Consider the following 20,309-nt stretch of genomic DNA (forward strand, 5'->3'; position numbering starts at 1 on the left):
AAAAAACCAGAAAACAATTTTGATGGGAACACAAAATGGTACAGCCACTCTGGAAAACAGTATGGTTAGTTCCTCAAAAAACTATAAAGAGAATCACCAAATGATCCAGCAATTCCACTTCTGGGTGTATACCCAAAAGAAGTGGAAGCAGGGTCTTGAAGGGATATTTGTACACTTGCATTCACAGCAACACTAGTCACAACAGCCAGAATGTGAAAGCAACCTTAATGTCCGCCGATGGATGAAGGGATCAACAGTACGTGGTCTATACACACAATGCAGTATTATTCAGCCTTAAGAGGGAAGGCAATTCTGCAATACGCCGCCACACGGATGAGCCTAGAGCACATTGTGCCACATGAAATAAGCCAGTGACAAAAAGACAAATGCCAGGATTCCACCTGTATGAGGTATTCAGGGTACTCAAAATCATAGCAACAGGAAGTATAATGATGGCTTCCAGGGGCTGAAAGAAGGGGAAAATGGGAAGTTATTGTTTACTGAGTATACAGTTTTAGTTCTAGAAGATGAAGAGAGTTCTGGGGATGGATGGTGGAGATGGCTGCATAATAATGTGAATGTACTCAATATCAATGAACTGTGCACTTAAAATAATAAGGTAGTTAGCTTTATGGTACCTATATTTTACCACAATAAAAAAAAAAAGAAAAAAAAAAACCTGTGGTTCTTAAGAGTGTGCTCCGCAGACTATCAACATCATTCATGTGAGCATTAGCATCACCTGGTAATTTGTTAGAGATACAGATTTTGGCACCAGACCGCAGATTTACAGAATCACATTCTGGGCCCAGCAATCTCTTTTTAGCAAGGCTTCCTGTTAATTCTGATACACACTAAAGATTGCAAACTGATATAAATGTTACCCCAAAATCCCTACCAACTATTGTTGTAAGACAAAATTAAAGGTAACAGACATTTTTAACCCACATGACCAATCCCACCCCATCAATGTCACTTAGAATATCTGTAACTTTGAAAGTTTCCGGGCTTAGAATTCTGTATTCAAGTTGTTTAATTTACGGAGGCAATTTTTTTTTTTTTCATGAACTTACAATGCCATCTACTGGTAGTCACAAAAACTGCAGCTAGAGCAGATTTTATGTAAAGGTGTATCTGAATTTCTAGGGTAAAAATTACTTATTTCAATAATTTAAAATATACAATAAAATATATACTGATGTTACACATAATTCTTCATAAAGGAATCTAAAAACTGCTGAATGAAAAAGATTTCCAGCTTCAGGACTCACAATAAAATCTGAGTAAAGAAAAAGAATCAAGATAATGGAAAGTCCACATGAAATCTCCTAAGTAAAGAGTATGGAGAACACCAGCAATCCTACTTCATTAGGCATACTTCTTTAATCTAAAAAATTTGTATTTTAATCACTAACTTAGTAATTAAGTAGACAATTATTTTTTCCAAATTTGTCTTTAGACTAAGAATTTTATTCAGATATAAGGATCCATTTCATTTCAAGTTTACTTATCCTTTATATCTCAATGAGAAAGTAAACTAAACTCCTTTATATAAAACTTAATATGTAATGGATATTTTTCTTGAAAATGTTTTGTCACTGCCATTTAAAATCAAGAAATCCAATCCACTTGAGTTTGTTATCTAATCTAAGATCACAATAAAAACTTAAAGCCTCAAAACAGACATCTTAAATTACAAGGCCAAAATTTTTTATGAGCAGAAAAATTCCAAAGTTCAATCACCTTCTCTTGCTTAAATATCTGATCAGGATTGAAGCAGCTTTATTTTTGCTAGCAAATACTGTGACTACTATAATTTCCTAAAATATGGCCCTTGACCTGCCTTTTTAATGTGTGTGTTAAAAGAATTACTAACCCTTAAAAAAAAAAAAATTACTAACCTTAAAGACAAAGTTCTGTAATACCATATCCAATACACAATTTTGCACAATACAGATTTTTTATATACACATACAAATCATGTGTCTAAAATAGTTACTGCAACACAAAAGCTACAGAAGTTTTTTAGATTTTACCCAAATTAAAAAACTAAGCACAATAGCTTATCAACAAGGACCAAAACTGCTAGATTAATTTCCAATAAATGTGTGATTGGTAGTAACAATTTTGGTTTCTCTGCCCCAGAAATAAGTTGTCCAAGAGCTACAACGTTAAAATTAAGTAATTTCGTACAGAGATGAGGTGTGAGGATGGGGTAGGGTGGTAAAAGAAAGACCAGCTCTTGAACATCTTCTTTGAATCAATAAGCACTTTACAAATTTTATTATTTAGTTAAAACACATATCAACCTTCAAGTATTGTCTTTTCTCAACTTTAAGATCCAGAAACAGACTCAGATAAGTGCTTGGGCCAAGAGTGATGGAATTAGCATTCCAAATCAGGCCTGATTCCAAAACAATGCTCTCTTCCCTAAACCAGTATTTCCCAAAGTGTGGTGCACATGGTAGAATACAAGATGATTATAATTAATTCAACAACTGTAATTTAAGTTTTATTTTTACTTTCTGTGTTATAAAAAATATATTAGCACAAACCCATGGTTTTATGAAAAACAAAAAAGCAATCAAATTTAATGAAAAATATGAAGTAAATAAGTAACACTATCAGTGTTACCCTGATTTGGCAAAAATGATGAGGGACATTAATAAATGCATGTCAGCAGACATTATACTATACTGTGATGTCTTCCTAGGTAGGAAAAGCACTTGCTTTTATTTTCCTCTCCCCAGATTTAAAATTCTTTTTAAACAAACAAAAAACTCATTCATGCACATAACTGTAATTATCATTAACTGCTGATCTGAATGTCTCAAAAATATGGGCTGGGGAGTTCTCGGATACTGTTACCACTGCAAATAATGCCTTTTGGAATTTTTGAAGATAGGGATTGCCGGGATGCCTGGGGGCTCAGTCAGTTAAGGGTCTTCCTTCAGCTCAGATCATGATCCTAATCCTAGGGTCTTGGGACCAAGTCCTGCATCTGGCTCCCTGCTTAGCACGGAGCCTGTTTCTCCCTCTCCCTCTGCCCCTCCCCACTGCTTGTGCACTCTCTTTCTCTGACAAATAAGTAAATAAAATCTTGAGTTAAAAAAAAAAAAAAAAAGATAGGGATTGTTGACTCCATTTTTTTCCTTTTAGTGAGAAATCTGTCATTCTCACAAAGACACATATATTCTTAATGTAGCTCTTCCATTACTTATAGCATCTAAGGAAAAAATTCCTTCATATTGCCCTGATACAAATCAAACTTGCTTTCCTTGGTAATTATGCCCCAAATCACCTTCTAAAAATCTTCCACTTTTCCAAAAGTAAATATGAAATAAAGTGTTTTAACTTAGAATTTTATTGAACCATAACTGTAAAAGCCATTATTATACTGATGACAGAATCCAATTATTTTTATAATGCTATCCAGCTTCATTTTTTTCTAATTTCCCTTCCCAGCTGAAGTTAGAAAGATGATAGATGTTAACTCAATTTTACACCTGCCTGAGTTACTTGAGAATAAAGAAAGAACCACAGATACCTTATAGATAATGCATTCCAGGATTAAAATCCAGTATACCCACCACCCCTATCAATAATTACAGATATTTCCCAGCCAATCACGACTTCTCATAAAAATCTTCCAGTGAAGTTCATGAGGATTCTCTTTTTTCACCGAACAAGAGGCCCTGTTTTCTCTCTGTGTCCACTGTCTCCAGTTTCTAAAGGGCACACATTGCCCCATAAATTATTTAAATGAGTAAGGATCTTGGGATATTCTCATAGTATGGGTGGATTTAAGACAAGAAAGACGGGTCTTCTGGGAAACAGCCTACCTTCCCTTCCTGTGTATGGATACGCATATAGCTTTGGTTGAGAGCTCTGATGCCTCATCCCGTCAGAGTCTCATCAAGTCCTCACTTTCCATGTTGTTTGAAGTGACTCAGATTCAGCGCTTCCAGGCACTGACGTCTAGCTTCAGTGGAATCAAACACACTTATCATAACCTATACAAACCTTAATGATGATTCACTGTTTTCTCTCAAGAGTCTAACATAGTGAATGGCTAGATAAGAAAATGAGAAAAAACTTTCCATTATAGGTGAAAAGGAAGTCCAAAATTAATTTGAACTTCCTCGTCGTCGTTTTGCTTCCTTTAGGACACTAAAAACACACAGAATTATCCAGACTATTTAGCCTTGACAGGTGAACTAAAATTAAATAATAACTGATTGCATTAATTAACTTTTTCTGAAAATACAGATTTTTACTGTTAGAGAAAATCCATTTTTTTTCCAGTCATTAAATCAGCTAGGTAAAAGACAAAAGTATAGAACACTAAGAACATGTTAGGAAAGAGACACTGGGAAAAGGCAAGCAAAATAAACTTAAAACAAGCAGAAGTAAGGACATAAAAAAGATGAGAGTGAAAATTAACAAAGTAGAAAAGGGTCAACAAACCCAACTTGGCCCTCTGAAAAGATCAACAAAATTGGCAAATCTTTAGCAGACTGACAAGGAAAAAAAAAAGAGACTCAAGTTATTAAAACTGAAAATGAAAGAGGGGACATTACTACTGACATAACAGAAATAAAATGATGATAAAAGAAGAGGAGGAACAACTAACTGTATGCCAATACTGGATAACTGAGAGGAAACTGACAAATTTCTAGAAAAACAAATTTTAGAAACCAAGTCAGGAAGAAGTAGAAAATATGACTAAACCAATAACAAGTAAAGAATTCTAATAAGTAATCAAAAACTACCCAAAAAGGAGAGTCCAGGCCCAGATGACTTCACTGGTAAATTCTGCCAAATATTTAATAATACCACCAATTTTTCACAAACTTTTCAAAAAGAAGAAGAGAAGAGAACACTTCCCAACTCATTATAAGGCCTTTATTTCCCTGATATCAAAAATAGACAAAAACCTCACAAGAAAACTACAGATCAGCACCTCTATAGAATAGGTAAAAAAAAAAAAAAAAAAAAATCCTCAACAAAATACTAGCAAATTGAACCCAGCAATATATATAAAAAGAATTACAGACCAAGAGCAAGTGGGTTTTATCCCAGCAATGCAAGATTGCTTTAACATCTGAAAATCAATTCATGTAATACATCATAGCAAGAGAATAACACACAATCACCTCAATAGACAAAGAAAAAACATTTGACAAAATCCAACACACTTTCCTGATAAAAATGCTTCGTGAACTAGGAAGAGAAGGGAATTTCTTCAACATTATAAAGGGCATCTGTAAAAAACCTATGGTTGGGGCGCCTGGGTAGCTCAGTGGGTTAAAGCCTCTGCCTTCGGCTCAGGTCATGATCCCAGGATGCTGGGATGGAGCCCCCATCGGGCTCTCTGCTCAGCGGGGAACCTGCTTCTTCCTCTCTCTCTGCCTGCCTCTCTGCCTGCTTGTGATCTTGGTCAAATAAAAAAATTTAAAAGAATAAAAATTAAAACATAAACCCATGGTTAACATAATATTTTATGGCAAAAGACTAGATTTTTTCTCCTAAGATCAGGAACAGGACATAGAGGTCCACTCTAATCACTTCTATTCAATGGTTTACTGGAGGCTCCAGTCAGGGCAATTAGTCAAGAAAATGAAACTAAAAGAATACAAAATGGAAAGGAAGAATAAAACTTGCTATTTGTAGACGACACGATCTTGCACATAAAATCCTAAGGAAAGTAAGGGCAGAGGTGCCTGGGTGGTTCAGTCAGCTGAGCATCTGACTCTTGGTTTCGGCTCAGATCTCATGGGTTGTGGGATCGTGCTCCATGCTCAGCATGGAATCTGCTTGAAGATTCTGTCCCTCTGCCCCTTCCCCATTTGCGTGCATTCACTCTCTCTCTCTAAAATAAATACATAAATCTTAAAAAAAGAAATCTAAGAAATCCATTACACCAACTATAAGCAATAAATAATAAATAAGCAAGTTCAGCACGGCTGCAGAATACTAGATCAATATATAAAAATCAGCTGTATTTTATATACTAGCAATTACAGTCTGAAAATAAAATGAAGAAAATAATTCCATTAGAATAGCATTAAAAAGAATAAAGTACTTAGAAGTAAATTTTACAAAAGATGTACAAGACTTGTATATTGAAATCTACAAAATATTGTTGAAAGAATTAAAGATAATGAATAAATGAAAAGACATCCAAAGTTTATAGACTGAAGAACATAATATTGTTAAAGTGATCTACAGATTCAAAGCAATTCCTATAAAATTCCAGCTTTGGTTTCCTTATAGAAACTGAAAACCTGATTCTAAAATTAATATTAAAATAAAAGGAATCCGGAAGCATTAAAAGAATCTTGAAAAAGAGCAAACGAAAAAGGTTCATACTTCAGTTCCTAATTTCAACTTATCCCAAAGCTACTGCAATCAAGATAGTGTGGTACTAACACAAGGACACACAAATAGATTAGTGGAATAAAATTGAGAGTCCAGGGATGAACACTCATTATAGTCCATTTATTTTCAACAAAACCACCAAGACCTTTCAATGGAGAAAGAAGAATCTTTACACAACAAATGGTGCTGGGAAACTGGACAGCAACCTGCAAAAGAAGGACTGACTCACACCATAAATAAAAATGAACTCAATGGACCAAAGATCTCAATGAATGAACTAAAAATGTAAAACTCCCAGTAAATATGTATAAATATTCATGACCCTAGTTTTGAAATGCTTTCTTAGTTATGACACAAAAGCACAAGTAGGGGCGCCTGGGTGGCTCAGTGGGTTAAGCCTCTGCCTTCGGCTCAGGTCGTGATCTCAGGGTCCTGGGATCGAGCCCTGCATCGGGCTCTCTGCTCAGCAGTGAGCCTGCTTCCCCCTCTCTCTGCCTGCCTCTCTGCCTACTTGTGATTTCTCTCTCTCTCTCTGTCAAATAAATAAATAAAATCTTAAAAAAAAAAAAAAGCACAAGCAACAAAAGGGAAAAAGATAAACTGGACTTCATAAAAATTAAAAGTTTTGTCATCAAAGGATATTTTCAAGAAAGTGAAAAGACAACCCACAGAATGATAGAAGATATTTCCAAATCATTTATCTGATGAGGGACATATATCTGGAATATACAAAGAACTCATACAACTTAATAAAAAGACAACTAACCCAAAGGGTCTGAATGGACATGTCTCCAAAGAGACATACCAATGGCCCACAAGCACATGAAAAGCTATTCAACATCATTGGTCATCAGGGAAATGCTAACCAAACCATGAGAGCAACTTTACACTCACTAGGATGGCTATAATCAAATGCCAAGTAATAACAAGTGGATTATTGGTGAGGATATGTGGAAATCAGAATCCTCATATACTGCTTGTGGGAATGTAAAATGGTACAGTTACTTTGGCAAACAATCTGGCAGTCTTTTTAAAGTGTAAACACAGAGTTACCATTTGAACTAGCAATTCCATTCCTGGGTATATATACCCAAGAGAAAAATGAAAATTTACACATAGGGGCACCTGGGTGGCTCAGTCAGTTAAGCACCTGACTTCAGCTCAGATCATGATCTCAGGGTTCTGGGATCGAGTCCCATATTGGGCTCTGCTCAGCAGCGAGTGTCCTTGTCCCTCTCCCTCTGCCTGCCGCTCCCCCTGCTCATATGTGTGCACTCTCTCTCTCTCTCTCTCTCATATAAATAAAATCTTAGAAAAAAAGTACACATAAAAATTAGCACACAAATATGCACAGCAGCATTAGTCATAGTAACTTAAAGGGAGAAGCAACCAAAGTGTCCATCAACTGCTACAGTGTGGTATAGCCATACGATGGGGTAGTGCTTGGTGATAAAAGAGAATGAAGCAAACATTCACACTACCACATAGATGAAAATATCATGCTAAGTAAAAACACTAGAGAATGAAAGGTCACATATTTTGTTATTTCATTTGTATGAAATGCCCAGAACAGACAAATGCACAGGGAAAAAGGTAGACTAGTGGTTGTCTAATATTAAAGGGAATGGGATTTCTTTTTGGGGCGATGAAAATTTTCTAGAGTTACACTGTGGTGATGGTTATAAAACTCTGAATATATTTTAAAAATCACTGCATTGTACACTTCAAAGTAGGTAAATTTTATGGTATGTGATTTGAATCTCAATAAAGCTATTAACAACAACAAAAATACTGGGGAGGGGGAACTACTGGTATCTAGTTGGTAGAGGCCAAGGACACTGTCTATTGTCCTATAATGCTAGGGACAGTTCCTATAACAAATTATCTAACGCAACAGGTCAATATGGAATTCTTTGCTGTGGGAGCTGTCCTGCGCACTGTAGAATGTTTAGCAGCATGCCTGGCCTCTCTCTACCCGTTTGGTGTCAGTAGCATACTCCCACAGTGGTGATAATCAAAAATGTCTCAAGATGTTGCAAAATGTCAAAATCCCCTCCTTCACTGCAACTTGAGAAATACTGCCCTAGAGGAAGAGGACCTTCCAAACTGTTTCTAAAACAATAGATGAACTTCCATAATACAAAGATCAACAAACCTAGTTATATTACATTTTTAACCACTTTATGTTAAAAAAAAAAACAAAAACCTATATCCATGGAAAAGCAAACACAAGGGAAAACATTCAAGAGTATCTAATGCTGGTGAGGGAACAGTGAACTTTTCACATACATACACTGCTAGTAATGATAAAACTGGTGTCTACAACCTCATAGAAACCAAAGTACCTGTGTTTACAGAGAATCACAAAATGTACGTACCTTTTACCCGTTAATTTATCCTAAGAATTTGTAAGACGGGAATAATCCTGAGTAAAGGTACGTGATCAAAGATATTTATAATTTTTTTTTAACAGGGACAGTTTGGAAAACCAAAGTTCAACAATGGAGGTATGACCGATAAAAGAGCAGGCAGTCATCAAAAAGGAAGGTAAGGAACACTATAAAATAACACATAAAATACTTACGAACTTGCAAGGGGGGAAAGGGAAAAACAAAACTTTATGGCCAAAATTATTACAGTTACATACAGACACCACAAATAAATTCACAGGGGAAAAAAAGCTTGACAGGAATTATCCAAAAAATGCTCTCCATGCTTCTAAATTGCATATTCACAATTTAAAATGCTGCAGACATTTTTAAAATACTTTTTTACAATTGTACTATATCCTGGTCTAACTTCAAAATATTATTTTATTTTCATGCTACCTAACATGGATCATTCTTTAAGACTCAGAAGTTTATGAAACTATAACTGTTTATCAGCCTTAACCTCTTCTAAATACTTCCTCCAGAGTTAAAATGCAGTGTTTAGCTACAAGACTTACTACTGGTTAGAAGTCAATTTTAAAACACCCTTATTAGGAGAAGTCACAAATATATATGGCCATAATTATTTGAAAAGTACTCCCCATGCTTGTGCATTTTTTTCTTACAATACTAAGATCTGATAACCTGAACTCAATTTTCTGTGGTTTAATTCAATTCTCAAAAGCACTTGAAAAACATTCCTATTCCATGCTTAAAGATAACACTAAAAAGATGTCAAAGGTCCCTATATAAATTAATATGTTCTCAGTTCCTTCTCTAAAAATGTAATTTGCATGCTGTATAAAATACCAACAAATGCTTTACATCTTTAGGATGGTCATTTGGGGTCAGTACGGTGAGGGGGGCGATTTAAAAAATAGAAAAGTCTGGGGCACCTGGGTGGTTCAGTCATTAAAGCATCTGCCTTGGGGTCGTGATCCTGGGGTCCTGGGATTGAGCCCCACATCTGGCTCCCTGCTCAGCAAGGAGTTCGCTCCTCCCTCTCCCACTCCCGCTCCCCCTGCTTCTGTGCTCTCTGTCAAACAGATAAATAAAATCTCTCAAAAAAAAAAAAAAAGAAGAAGAAGAGGAAGAAGAAGAAAATCCTGTGCCCCTTGTGAAAACTGAGAGAGCCCATGATGGCTCAGTGGCTTACAAGGAACAAATCCTTTAAAGACCACTGTATTCAGCAGATGCCACAAGATACTATTACAAAAGCAGTACCAGTGTCTCAGGCTTGTCGAAAGTTTGCTCCTCATATGACACCACTTCATTTTTACCAAAGACAAACACTGGTGCCTTCAGTTCCCCAGAAAAAGGCAGAAAGTGAAAGCAGTGCTCAGCATTTGTTTTGCAGTAAGCCCTTACAGAGGCATCGCACACTCTGAGCATTGAGGGACACCACCAAGCTCAGTCCCCCAGGAAGGACATTCAGCATCAAGTCACCCTAGATGTGAACTTTGTCCGTGAGCATCTGTGCTTTGTCTCGATTTGGTTTGTGTATCTGTCAGCAAGATGTGTCCTAAGACATCAGAAAAGACAAGAGAGGTAATTTTTGGGCCTGGGGATTTCAAAAAATTTTCAAATATAAATTAGTGTTCACGAGATTTTCCATATAAATTAATGCTAACTGCTCTTCAAACTTTACACCACTTCAGCAAGAGAAATTTCACAGGAACGCTCTACTTTCAGGTTGCGGGAGAAACCTGTATTTGAACTCACACATGTAAGTTCTTTATTATTTCTGATGTCTCGTCTCACCTTTTTTCTCTCACCCTTGCCCAAAGGAGTAAGGGAGGAATTTTGGCAAACGTTATTTTAAATAACCTACAGAAATTATTGCTAGGCACTGTTCCATGTTTTCCCATGAATCAAACACTATTTATCAAAAAGTGACAGCAGCACCACTAAAATCACATAAAGGATACTACAGACATTAAGGAACCATAAGCTTTTTCAAAAATGTAAATGACATTTTTTACTTATGGAGCACTAGATATTACCAGTTGTTCCATTTTATTTATGAAAACTGCTTCCCTAGAAAAGAAAGTATCTTCAGTTATAGTACCTATCATTGACCTTGTTTTCCATATATTATATTCACAGCTACTGCTAGTTTACAAATTATGGGTCAAAACTAAACTCATAAGTGATAGATTTCACTACAAATAATTTTACCACATCTAATAAAATCTTTTCTTTATCCACTAGTAACTTTCAGGAATTCTGACTACAGAAAAGAACACAAGACTTTACACCTTAAGAAAGAAAAAGCAATGTCTAGAAACAGAAATATAACTTGTTTTCTATTCATTTTTAATTTTCCAAGTACCTAATTTAAGACCAAGTGCCTATTTTCTAATTTTAAAGGTAGACAAATACTACTCTTTCAATTCAAGGAAGAGCCAAAACTATTCTTACTTATTAAAATGTTGCCTACTAGTTAAAACTAATAATACTCTGTAGACCAAATGGCATTTTACTGTTGCACTAACTTGACTGTTCATGCTCTAATGTTAAAAGCATGCATAATGCATAACAAACTTTAAAAAATCTATAAACTATGAAATAATAATCATGAAATACTTAAATACAGACTTCTGGTGTCAACATCAAATTTAAAATTCTACGAGAAAAGTACACCCATTCAAAACAACCTTTATAATCTTAGTGCTTTTATAAAGCCTTTATTCTGTAAATTTCACAGGCTGATGATACCTTTGATAGTACTTATCATACCTACATACATATAATTTCAGTTCATCTGTTATGAAACTAAGGTGAATACTAGAACAGAGAAAATTATTAAATCATAGCATATTATTTACATGGAAATCTTTCTATAATAAGTTAGTAAAAAGATTATAGCAAAACTGAATAAAGACCAAATTTTACCTTTTCTGTATTGTAATATAAAGATTTCAAAGTAGTAAACAAGGGTGGACAGCCTTTACTGAAGTTAACCCTCAGGAACTTATCCATTAGTTCTCTAAATTTTTCACCTAGAAACAAAAGTGTACTTTGTTATACTTCAATTGATGCAAACAGTTCTCAAAATGATTTTACAAATTAAAATATAGCTCCCTCAAAACAATGACCCCACATCCTGTTTTTAAACCCAAAAGTCTGTCAGCATTGTTGCTTGACTCTTAACCACCAAAAAAGGATAACACTAAGTTATCTTAGTTGGCAACTATACTTTTCCCTAGATCCTGTTTGAAATATCTTCAAAGAACACTTCAAAAGGTAAGTAAAGAAAATCATTGTGCAGCTTTAAGTAGAGTGAAAAAAGTTACTTACTAACCATCCTGAATACAGTTCCTATAGCAAGTCTCTTTCCTAATCTGACTAATCAGCAGACTCGGTCCTCATCTGCAGACACCTCAGAAAGTACTCTGCAGACTATAAAAAGATCCTACTGTACCAGCACTATATTCAATTAGCAGCCAAAATATCTTTTTAAACACTAAAGCAGAATTTGAAGATGTTTTCCAAATGAACAAGTGCTTTACTTCAACATTCATTCCACAATCATCTTTCAAGGACCCACCATGTGCCAGGCACTGTTCTAGGTATTAGGGATATAGCTGTGATTAAAACACTTAAAAAAAAAAATTCTGCCCTCATGGAACTTAACATTCGAGTGGGCAAGATGGATAATAAGCAAAATAAACTTTTGTTAGACATTAGACTGAGCCCCAGAGCATTTTAACATTAGAATTAAATACCCTATTTGCAACATCAAGTAAATAATTCTATTATGGTTAAACCCTAACAAAAAAAAACTTGTCATCACTTTCTGGAAGCAGAAAAAATTAGAAAAATTTTCATTTTAAATACAACACGAGGGGTGCCTGGGTGGCTCAATGGGTTAAGTCTCTGCCTTCAGCTCAGGTCAAGATCTCATGGTCCTGAGACTGAGCCCCACATTGGGCTCTCTGTTCAGCAGGGAGCCTGCTTCTCCATCTCTCTCTGCCTGCCTCTCTGCCTACTTGTGATCTCTCTCTCTGTCAAATAAATAAATAAAATCTTTTTAAAAAAAAATACAGCACAAAGCCTTTAACTCACTTAGATCTTTAACTTTTTTGACAGGAAGAGTTAATATACAGGGACATGGATTTGCTCACTCATTTAAAATTTAAAAAAAGGGGCGCCTGGGTGGCTCAGTGGGTTAAGCCGCTGCCTTCGGCTCAGGCCATGATCTCAGGGTCCTGGGATCGAGTCCCACATCGGGCTCTCTGCTCAGCAAGAAGCCTGCTTCCCTCTCTCTCTCTCTCTCTCTCTGCCTGCCTCTCCGTCTACTTGTGATCTCTCTCTGTCAAATAAATAAATAAAATCTTTAAAAAAAAAATAAAAAAATAAAATTTAAAAAAAGATAGACATGTCATAAATGGCTTAACCTAAAGTAAAACTACTGAAACTACCTCTATGGTTTCATTAAGAATCAACACTTGACAAAAAAAATACCAACAACCCAAAGTGCTTATTTTTATTTGGTGTGACTGACTATATTGAACAAAACATGCATACTCAATATAATTATATGTCACAAAAATTTGAGAGATATTTAAATTTTATTGAGGAAAAGGAACATTTATCAAATATAAAAACATGATTGACATTTGTTAACTCAAGTTACTATACAGACTGTTTTCATTTTTAGATAATCTCTAATCTTTTATTAGATCATATACAAAGTATAAGTGTTTTGAAAATCAGATTACCAAAACAACACAAAATTTCACTCTGGGTTAAAAACACATCATTACTTCTTTAAAACTCAAAAGTAGTTTCAGAGATCAAGTCTTTCCAGCACTTTCTTTGATATGAGGCAAAAGTTAACAATATTGTGGTGGACAGTGAGATGTAGGTACTTAGAGAAATGTGCATTCTTCCACCTCCTCTGTGTGTGACCTTGAGCAAATAACCTGTCCACTGAAGTCCTCACTTTCTCCACTGCAGGTGAAGGCAACAATGCCAGCAGTCTCAAGAGTGCTCCCGGATGACTCTAACCAGGTAAATATATAGCAGTAAACAGAGTATCTAGCATACAGCAACCACTCAATAAATGTTGTCTACCATTATAAGCCTTGATATCTGACAGCTACTATATTTCTGTAGTTAATAATCTTTTCCAGAGGCACCTGGGTGGCTCAGGTGGTTAAGTATCTGCCTTCAGCTTAGGTCATGATCTCAGGGTCCTGGGATTGAGCTCCCTGCTCAGTGGGGAGTCTGCTTCTCCCTCTGCCCCTCCCCTCTCCTCGTACTTGCTCTCTCACTCTCTCTCAAGTAAATAAATTAAATTAAATCTTAAGAAAAAAAGGAGTCTTTTCCAAATTTGCTGACATCCACTGAGGAAAAAAAGCATTTTATCTTCATGTCAGAGGCTATTCTCAACTCCTCTTCTTGGTCAACTTTCTCAGTCAATTCAGACCACCCTGGCAGATTGGAGTTAAAAGACAATAAACTCAACTCTCGATTATCCATAATACTGAAAGCCTCATATCCCATTAAACTGTTATTTAGACTGAGCAGCTATGAGAAAGAAGGAGGGAGCTCTTTCTGTGTGAATTTAAGCACAGATATAGAAGAAAAAACCAAGTGCACAGCAATCTATGCTATTACCACTTTTGTACAGAAGAGGGACAAAAAAGGAAAGCTATATACGAACCCCTACCCCGTACATTTTTGCTTGTATATGCGCAGTATATTTATGCAAGAATACGCTACCTACTGGTAACAATGGGAGCCTCTAGAGAAGTAAACTCTGTAGGTAGGGGATAAATAGGAAAAAAAACTTTGCACTTAAAAACCTTTTTATAGGGGCGCCAGGGTGGCTCAGTGGGTTAAGCCTCTGCCTTTGGCTCAGGTCATGATCCCAGGATCCTATGATATAGCTCCGCGTTGGGCTCTCTGCTCAGCAGGGACCCTGCTTCCTCTTCTCCCTCTGCCTGACTCTCTGCCTACTTATAATCTGTCAAATAAATTTAAAAAAAAATCTTAAAAAAAACCTTTTTATAATCTTTTATCTGGAACTATAATAATGCATTATCTAAACAAGAGGCCCCACAGACAGCTACTCAAATGCTCCATCACATGCTCTATTCCAAAATTAGTTACCATTATCCATCTCCTAAACGCTTTCTTTAGGCATAAGAAAAACCCTTCCACAAAAACAATCTATCTTTCTTCTTCCTAGTTATTTTAAAATAATTTTTAGTTAACTCCCAACCCCGCCAGACTTTCCTTTAGGGGAAAAAAAGACCATCACTCATTAGTGCCTGTTAGCATTACAGCTTACCAAACAGGTCATCTGTCTACACAGATGCTATGCTAATTCTTCTCTGGATGATTAGCGTGGATTCAAATAAAAACTGCTGTCTCAAAATCCACTGCTGAAATAATTAACACAATCAGCAAGATAAGACTAGCTGATTCACTGGGAATTTATTCTAAATAATGGAGAATGTTCTCACTATAAAAAAGAAATGATAATTATGTGACCTAGTGGAGGTGTAAGCTAACATTCTATGATACCACTATGATAATATTATAATGTATCAAATCAACAGTTGCACACCTTAAATTTATATAATATTATGTATAATTACACCTGAATAATAAATAACCCAATAAAGAAGAATGGAGCAAAATTTGATGAGAACTTTGTATTTAATAGTCTGGAACCATCTCCTTCCCTCTCATCTGTATAACAGAATAGAAAATGATGAATTAAAACTACTTCTTTGGAAAAGTAGCTATATTCCTGCATTATTTTCACAGTGCTTAATATTTTAGGCTGTTGGAAAATCTACCTAGGACTTCTGCGCTTGCTACTCGATAGTTTTAAGCACCCTCCCCCTTTTTTTAGATTTTATTTATTTGACAGAGAGAGTGAGAGACACAAGCAGGCAGAGCAGCAGAGGGAGAGAAGCAGGCTCCCCACTGAGCAGGGAGCCCAATGAGGGGCTCGATCCCAGGACCCTGGGATCATGACCTGAGCCAAAGGCAGTCGCTTAACCAACTGAGCCACCCAGGCGTCCCCGTTTTAAGCCTTTTTACCTCAAAACTGAAAACTCTTTTTTAAAGCTTTCACCTTACGTTCTCAAGTTCCATGATGTTTCTTAAACAAAAATCTTACTGCTTTTGATAATGTCAAAATACCTTTCTTATTAAACATAAAAATATTTCTAGACAGGCAGAACACCACGAAGGATTCAATTTCTGCACAGGTACAATGAGGTATCTGTAGGATTTTATTTATGCTCACTGGAGCTTTGTAAATCCATATGTGTTAAAACCTCACAGTGACGTTGACTTTGAAGCCCATGCCCTAAGACTCTTCAACTGAGCCCCATCTTGTATAAAGACTCCTTTAGCATTTCAAATCAGAATCCCAGAGAGTCCAGGATAAGGCCACAAAAACCTAAATCACACTTTACAATCCACAGTTGGTTCCAAGCTGCCTTTCAGTAAAAATGTATTTCCTATCATGCACTAAGAGCTTTTGGCAAACTTTATGAACTGTGAAAAGAATTGAGGAACTGTAAAGTTGAAGCCTCATGTTCCATAAAGGAAAAACAAGCCTAAGATATTTTGTTAGCAATCATCTTAGAGGGGCACCTGGATGGCTCAGTGGTTTAAGCCTCTGCCTTCTGCTCAGGTCATGATCTCGGGGGCCTGGGATCGAGCCCTGCATCGAGTCCCGCATCAGATTCTCTACTCAGCAGGGAGCCTGCTTCCCCCTTTCTGCCTGCCTCTCTGCCTACTTGTGATCTCTTTTTCTCTGTCAAATGGATTAATAAAATCTTTAAAAATAATAACAATAATCTTAAAGTTAAGTGAGTCTTCTTTCTTTTCTAAGAGGCCAATGAATGCATTTGAAAGTTCCAAACTAAAAGAATATCCCCACTCACAATGTGACAGAAGACACACATTGAGACTGATTAAAAAAAAGAAGCCAGACACCAAAGGCCACATATGGTATGATTCCACTTATATGAAATGTCCCAAAGAGGCAAATGCAGGCAAAGGAAGTAGATTAGTAGTTGCCTGGTACTAGGAGGTCAGGGAGTAACCACTAGTGAGTATGAGGTTTCTTTTGGGAATGGTGAAAATTTTCTGAAAGCAAATAGTGATAATGGTTGCACAATTCCATGAATACACTAAAACACTGAGCTGCATACTTTAAAAAGTGAATTTTATGGTACGTGAATTATATTTCAAATGCTGTTACTTAAAAAAAGACATAGGGAAACATGGGGCCAAGCATCTTCAACAAAACACTTTTACTATGGGAATGCTCCTCCTCACATCTTAGAAATTCACAATGCATGTATGAAAGTTCTAACAAGTCCCACAGAAACCTGATTGCTGGGTTCAACCCAGCTTCCCCATCTCACCTGCCTAAAGAATATCTCAGCAAATAAGTCACCCTCCCCACTGAGCCTGATACTACCCACTTGAGCTTAATGTTCCCTGAAAAACCTCAGGGAAATCTGCTTTCAATATTTCATAAAACCACAACAAAAATGGGAGTATCAGAAGAATACTATTTATCATCTGAGATGTACTAGTGGAAAATAAACTGTTTATAATGAACTTGTACTGACTGTCTAATATAATATGCTTCTAACAGGTACTTGATATATTTTTAAAGTCAGTCAACTAAAAACTTTTTAATTTCCATGTACCTTTTGATAAAGAAAATTATAACCCAATTATTTAAACAAATATTTCCACTATAAATGAAAACTCATTAGAAAATAAACCACCTCCTCACCCCATGCCTAGAATAGATTTTTTTAAAGTTGTTTAGTTTTCTAGGGTCCGACTTATGTCAAAAGACATGTGAGAAGTCCCAATAAATAGTGACCTATAGCATTTTCAAGTAAAAATAGACAACTCTAAGAAAAAGGCACAATTTTCTATAAAATCATCAACAAAGATATTAATTATCCGAAGAACTAATACACTTTTACCTCCTCTACAGCCCCGAAGCGAAGGAGTTCAACTGCATGCAGGACGTGGATTAAGGTCGTGAACATACTGCTGTTTGATAAATGCAAGTCACAATACATACCACAGTGCTCTGATTTACACAAGTACAAAAGTGAGGGGGAGGTGTTCTGTTTTCTAGAGATAACAAAATTACACGGAGCTCTCTAAAAACAACAGTGTGACACAGGCAAATTTCAGGAAAGTGGACAACTTTGAGGAGAGAGGGCCTTCACAGCGAATGGCGATGTTCTTCAACACTGTGGTGGGCACAAAGGGCTCACTACGCTTTCTCTGAATGTATGCTAAAAACTTCAAAACTTCAACCACTTAAATCACAATACCTCACATACAATTTGTCATCAATTCTAGAGAACTTATCTTCTAAATCTGGTGTTTAATATTTAAAGTCACATAAGAAAAACAATCTTATATAGATAACCTCTGATACTTGAAAACAACATATAGCTATATGCTACACACACTTATTACCACATGAATAAGTTTATAACTGATCACTCCCACCCCCAAGACACGTGTAGATGTAAACTCTATACCAGAAACAAGTTTTTTTTAATGTGAATGATGTTGAATAACAAATAATTATTAGTGGTACAAAAGATATCCTAATATTACCTGGGGCAAGATTCAAAGGTAATCTTCTAGGTGAAATTGCTCTGGGGTGCTGCTTACTAATTTCTTCATAAATTTGAAGCCTCTCTTCTAAAGTGCCTATTATCAGTAAATATGTGTGAGATTCAAAGCATCAGAACATTCATCTATGATAAAATGCTAATAAACTTTGAAAACTGTAATAAAGAAAGATTGCATTGTCAATATTAAAAAACTCTGGTGATGAAATAATAGGATCAGCAAAACACCATTTTAAACCCAATCTCCAGAGAAATCCAAAACTTCATCACAACAGATTCTACATCCAACTCAAATCAGATGCATACAAGACACAGAGACTCAAGATACACAGCGCTTCTCTTATACTCCTTAGTGCACAACCCGTGAAAAACAAAGTACTCCTTTCTAACTTTTCTCACACAAATTCTCTAACTCAGTGAGGCCTACACACACCCCAAAAAAGGCTGTAACTGCTCACTGGTTAGGCTTTAACATATGTGCTGCCGAAGCAAGCACTACTGATTGATTAGGTTTTAAAAAGCAACCATTTCAGCATCATGAATGTAAATGTTTTATAGTTTAAAAGATGAACTAAATTTTTAAGGTAGCTTTAACATTTAAAATCTTCAATGAAAATCCATTAAAAAGAACCCCATTAGTATAGACTGTTTAAAGTGGCAATTATTTCTCCCTGTAAATACAAAAATACTTCTAACAGAAAGTTGTCTTCCCTCCCACAACAAACCTAATTTTAGAGTACTCAATATAAACTACATGTTACTCTGCAGCAACAATCTGCAAAGTAGGATCTGGGTCTACTTTGTTATTTGAAAATAATATCCTGCATAATTTTCATAGACAGATTTTATTTCATATAAGCAAAATGACAATTTATAGGAGAATTTAAAGAAAAAGCAAACAAACCTGATTTTAAACTGTAAAGTTTTTAATTGATTTTCATTCAGAAAACAGAAATATTATTTTAAGAAGAACCCCTGGTGCTAGCGATCAAGGTATCTCTGTACTAAATGTAGTGTTCACTATCAAGATTATAAATACAATACTTAAAAAAGTAATGTTTGATTTTGTTTAGACTCTTTCCTTCCCCCAATAGTATGTTTTGGAGCTCCAATGTGCTGGGATTCAAAACCTGGGATATAGGAAAGATAATTTTCATATTCTGTTAACAACTTGGAGACTTCAAGAAATATCAAGAACCCTGACACTAAAATTTACATGAAGTCTATTTGCTGCATATTTTTAAAAAGCGGCCTCATATTTATGCCTAATCTAAAGAGTATTAAAAAAATTTTCTCCACTATCCCAGATATAACAAGTTTTATAACTGTAGTAAAATTAAGACAAAACCAAACCATTTCAATGCCCTACTTGAAGTCACAAGTTGGAGCTCCAGAACTTACCATGGGGGAGAGAAGGTCCTAAGGAGGAACCTAAAAAGATAAAGTAATGTAATTAGTTTTGTAATCAATACATTTTAGAGTAAGCATGGATCTTGACATGGAACATATATTCATTATACTAAACATTTAAATATCTCTATTATTAACTACATGTCAGTAACTGATAAAGAAAAACATCATAGTTTTCTCACCTTTCCAACCTTCCAACATATTATGACTGTTGTCCTGATTTTTAAAGATACAAATTAATGATCTAATTAATATTTTAATTTTCATCATTTTTGTAAAAACAATTTAAGGAAGAAAATTAATTATTTGTGATATTAAATTTTAAACACACACGGAAAACCTAGATTAATTTGTAACAGTGATTAGGGTAAAATAAATCTTCTATAAATGATTATGAATAGCTACCTATTTTTACCATATTTTTTTAATTTAAAAGTTC

General features: G+C 35.5%; 1 protein-coding gene across 4 annotated transcripts in view; it reads right to left on the bottom strand.

The window, feature by feature from the left end:
• Window positions 1-20,309, bottom strand: part of NAA16 (N-alpha-acetyltransferase 16, NatA auxiliary subunit) — a 67,472-nt gene that overhangs the window by 28,540 nt on the left and 18,623 nt on the right. For 2 of the 4 annotated variants that reach the window (XM_047720044.1, XM_047720046.1), the window contains 3 exons: window positions 19,862-19,891; window positions 18,444-18,539; window positions 11,706-11,812 (listed from right to left, as the gene is read on the bottom strand). In XM_047720044.1, coding sequence (XP_047576000.1) covers window positions 11,706-11,812; window positions 18,444-18,539; window positions 19,862-19,891 — 233 coding nt within the window. The remainder of the gene's footprint in view (window positions 1-11,705; window positions 11,813-18,443; window positions 18,540-19,861; window positions 19,892-20,309) is intronic. The other 2 variants (XM_047720045.1, XM_047720047.1) reach the window with 2 other exon arrangements.

This window comes from Lutra lutra, chromosome 3 (genome assembly GCF_902655055.1).
Source record: "Lutra lutra chromosome 3, mLutLut1.2, whole genome shotgun sequence".
Taxonomy (NCBI): domain Eukaryota; kingdom Metazoa; phylum Chordata; class Mammalia; order Carnivora; family Mustelidae; genus Lutra; species Lutra lutra.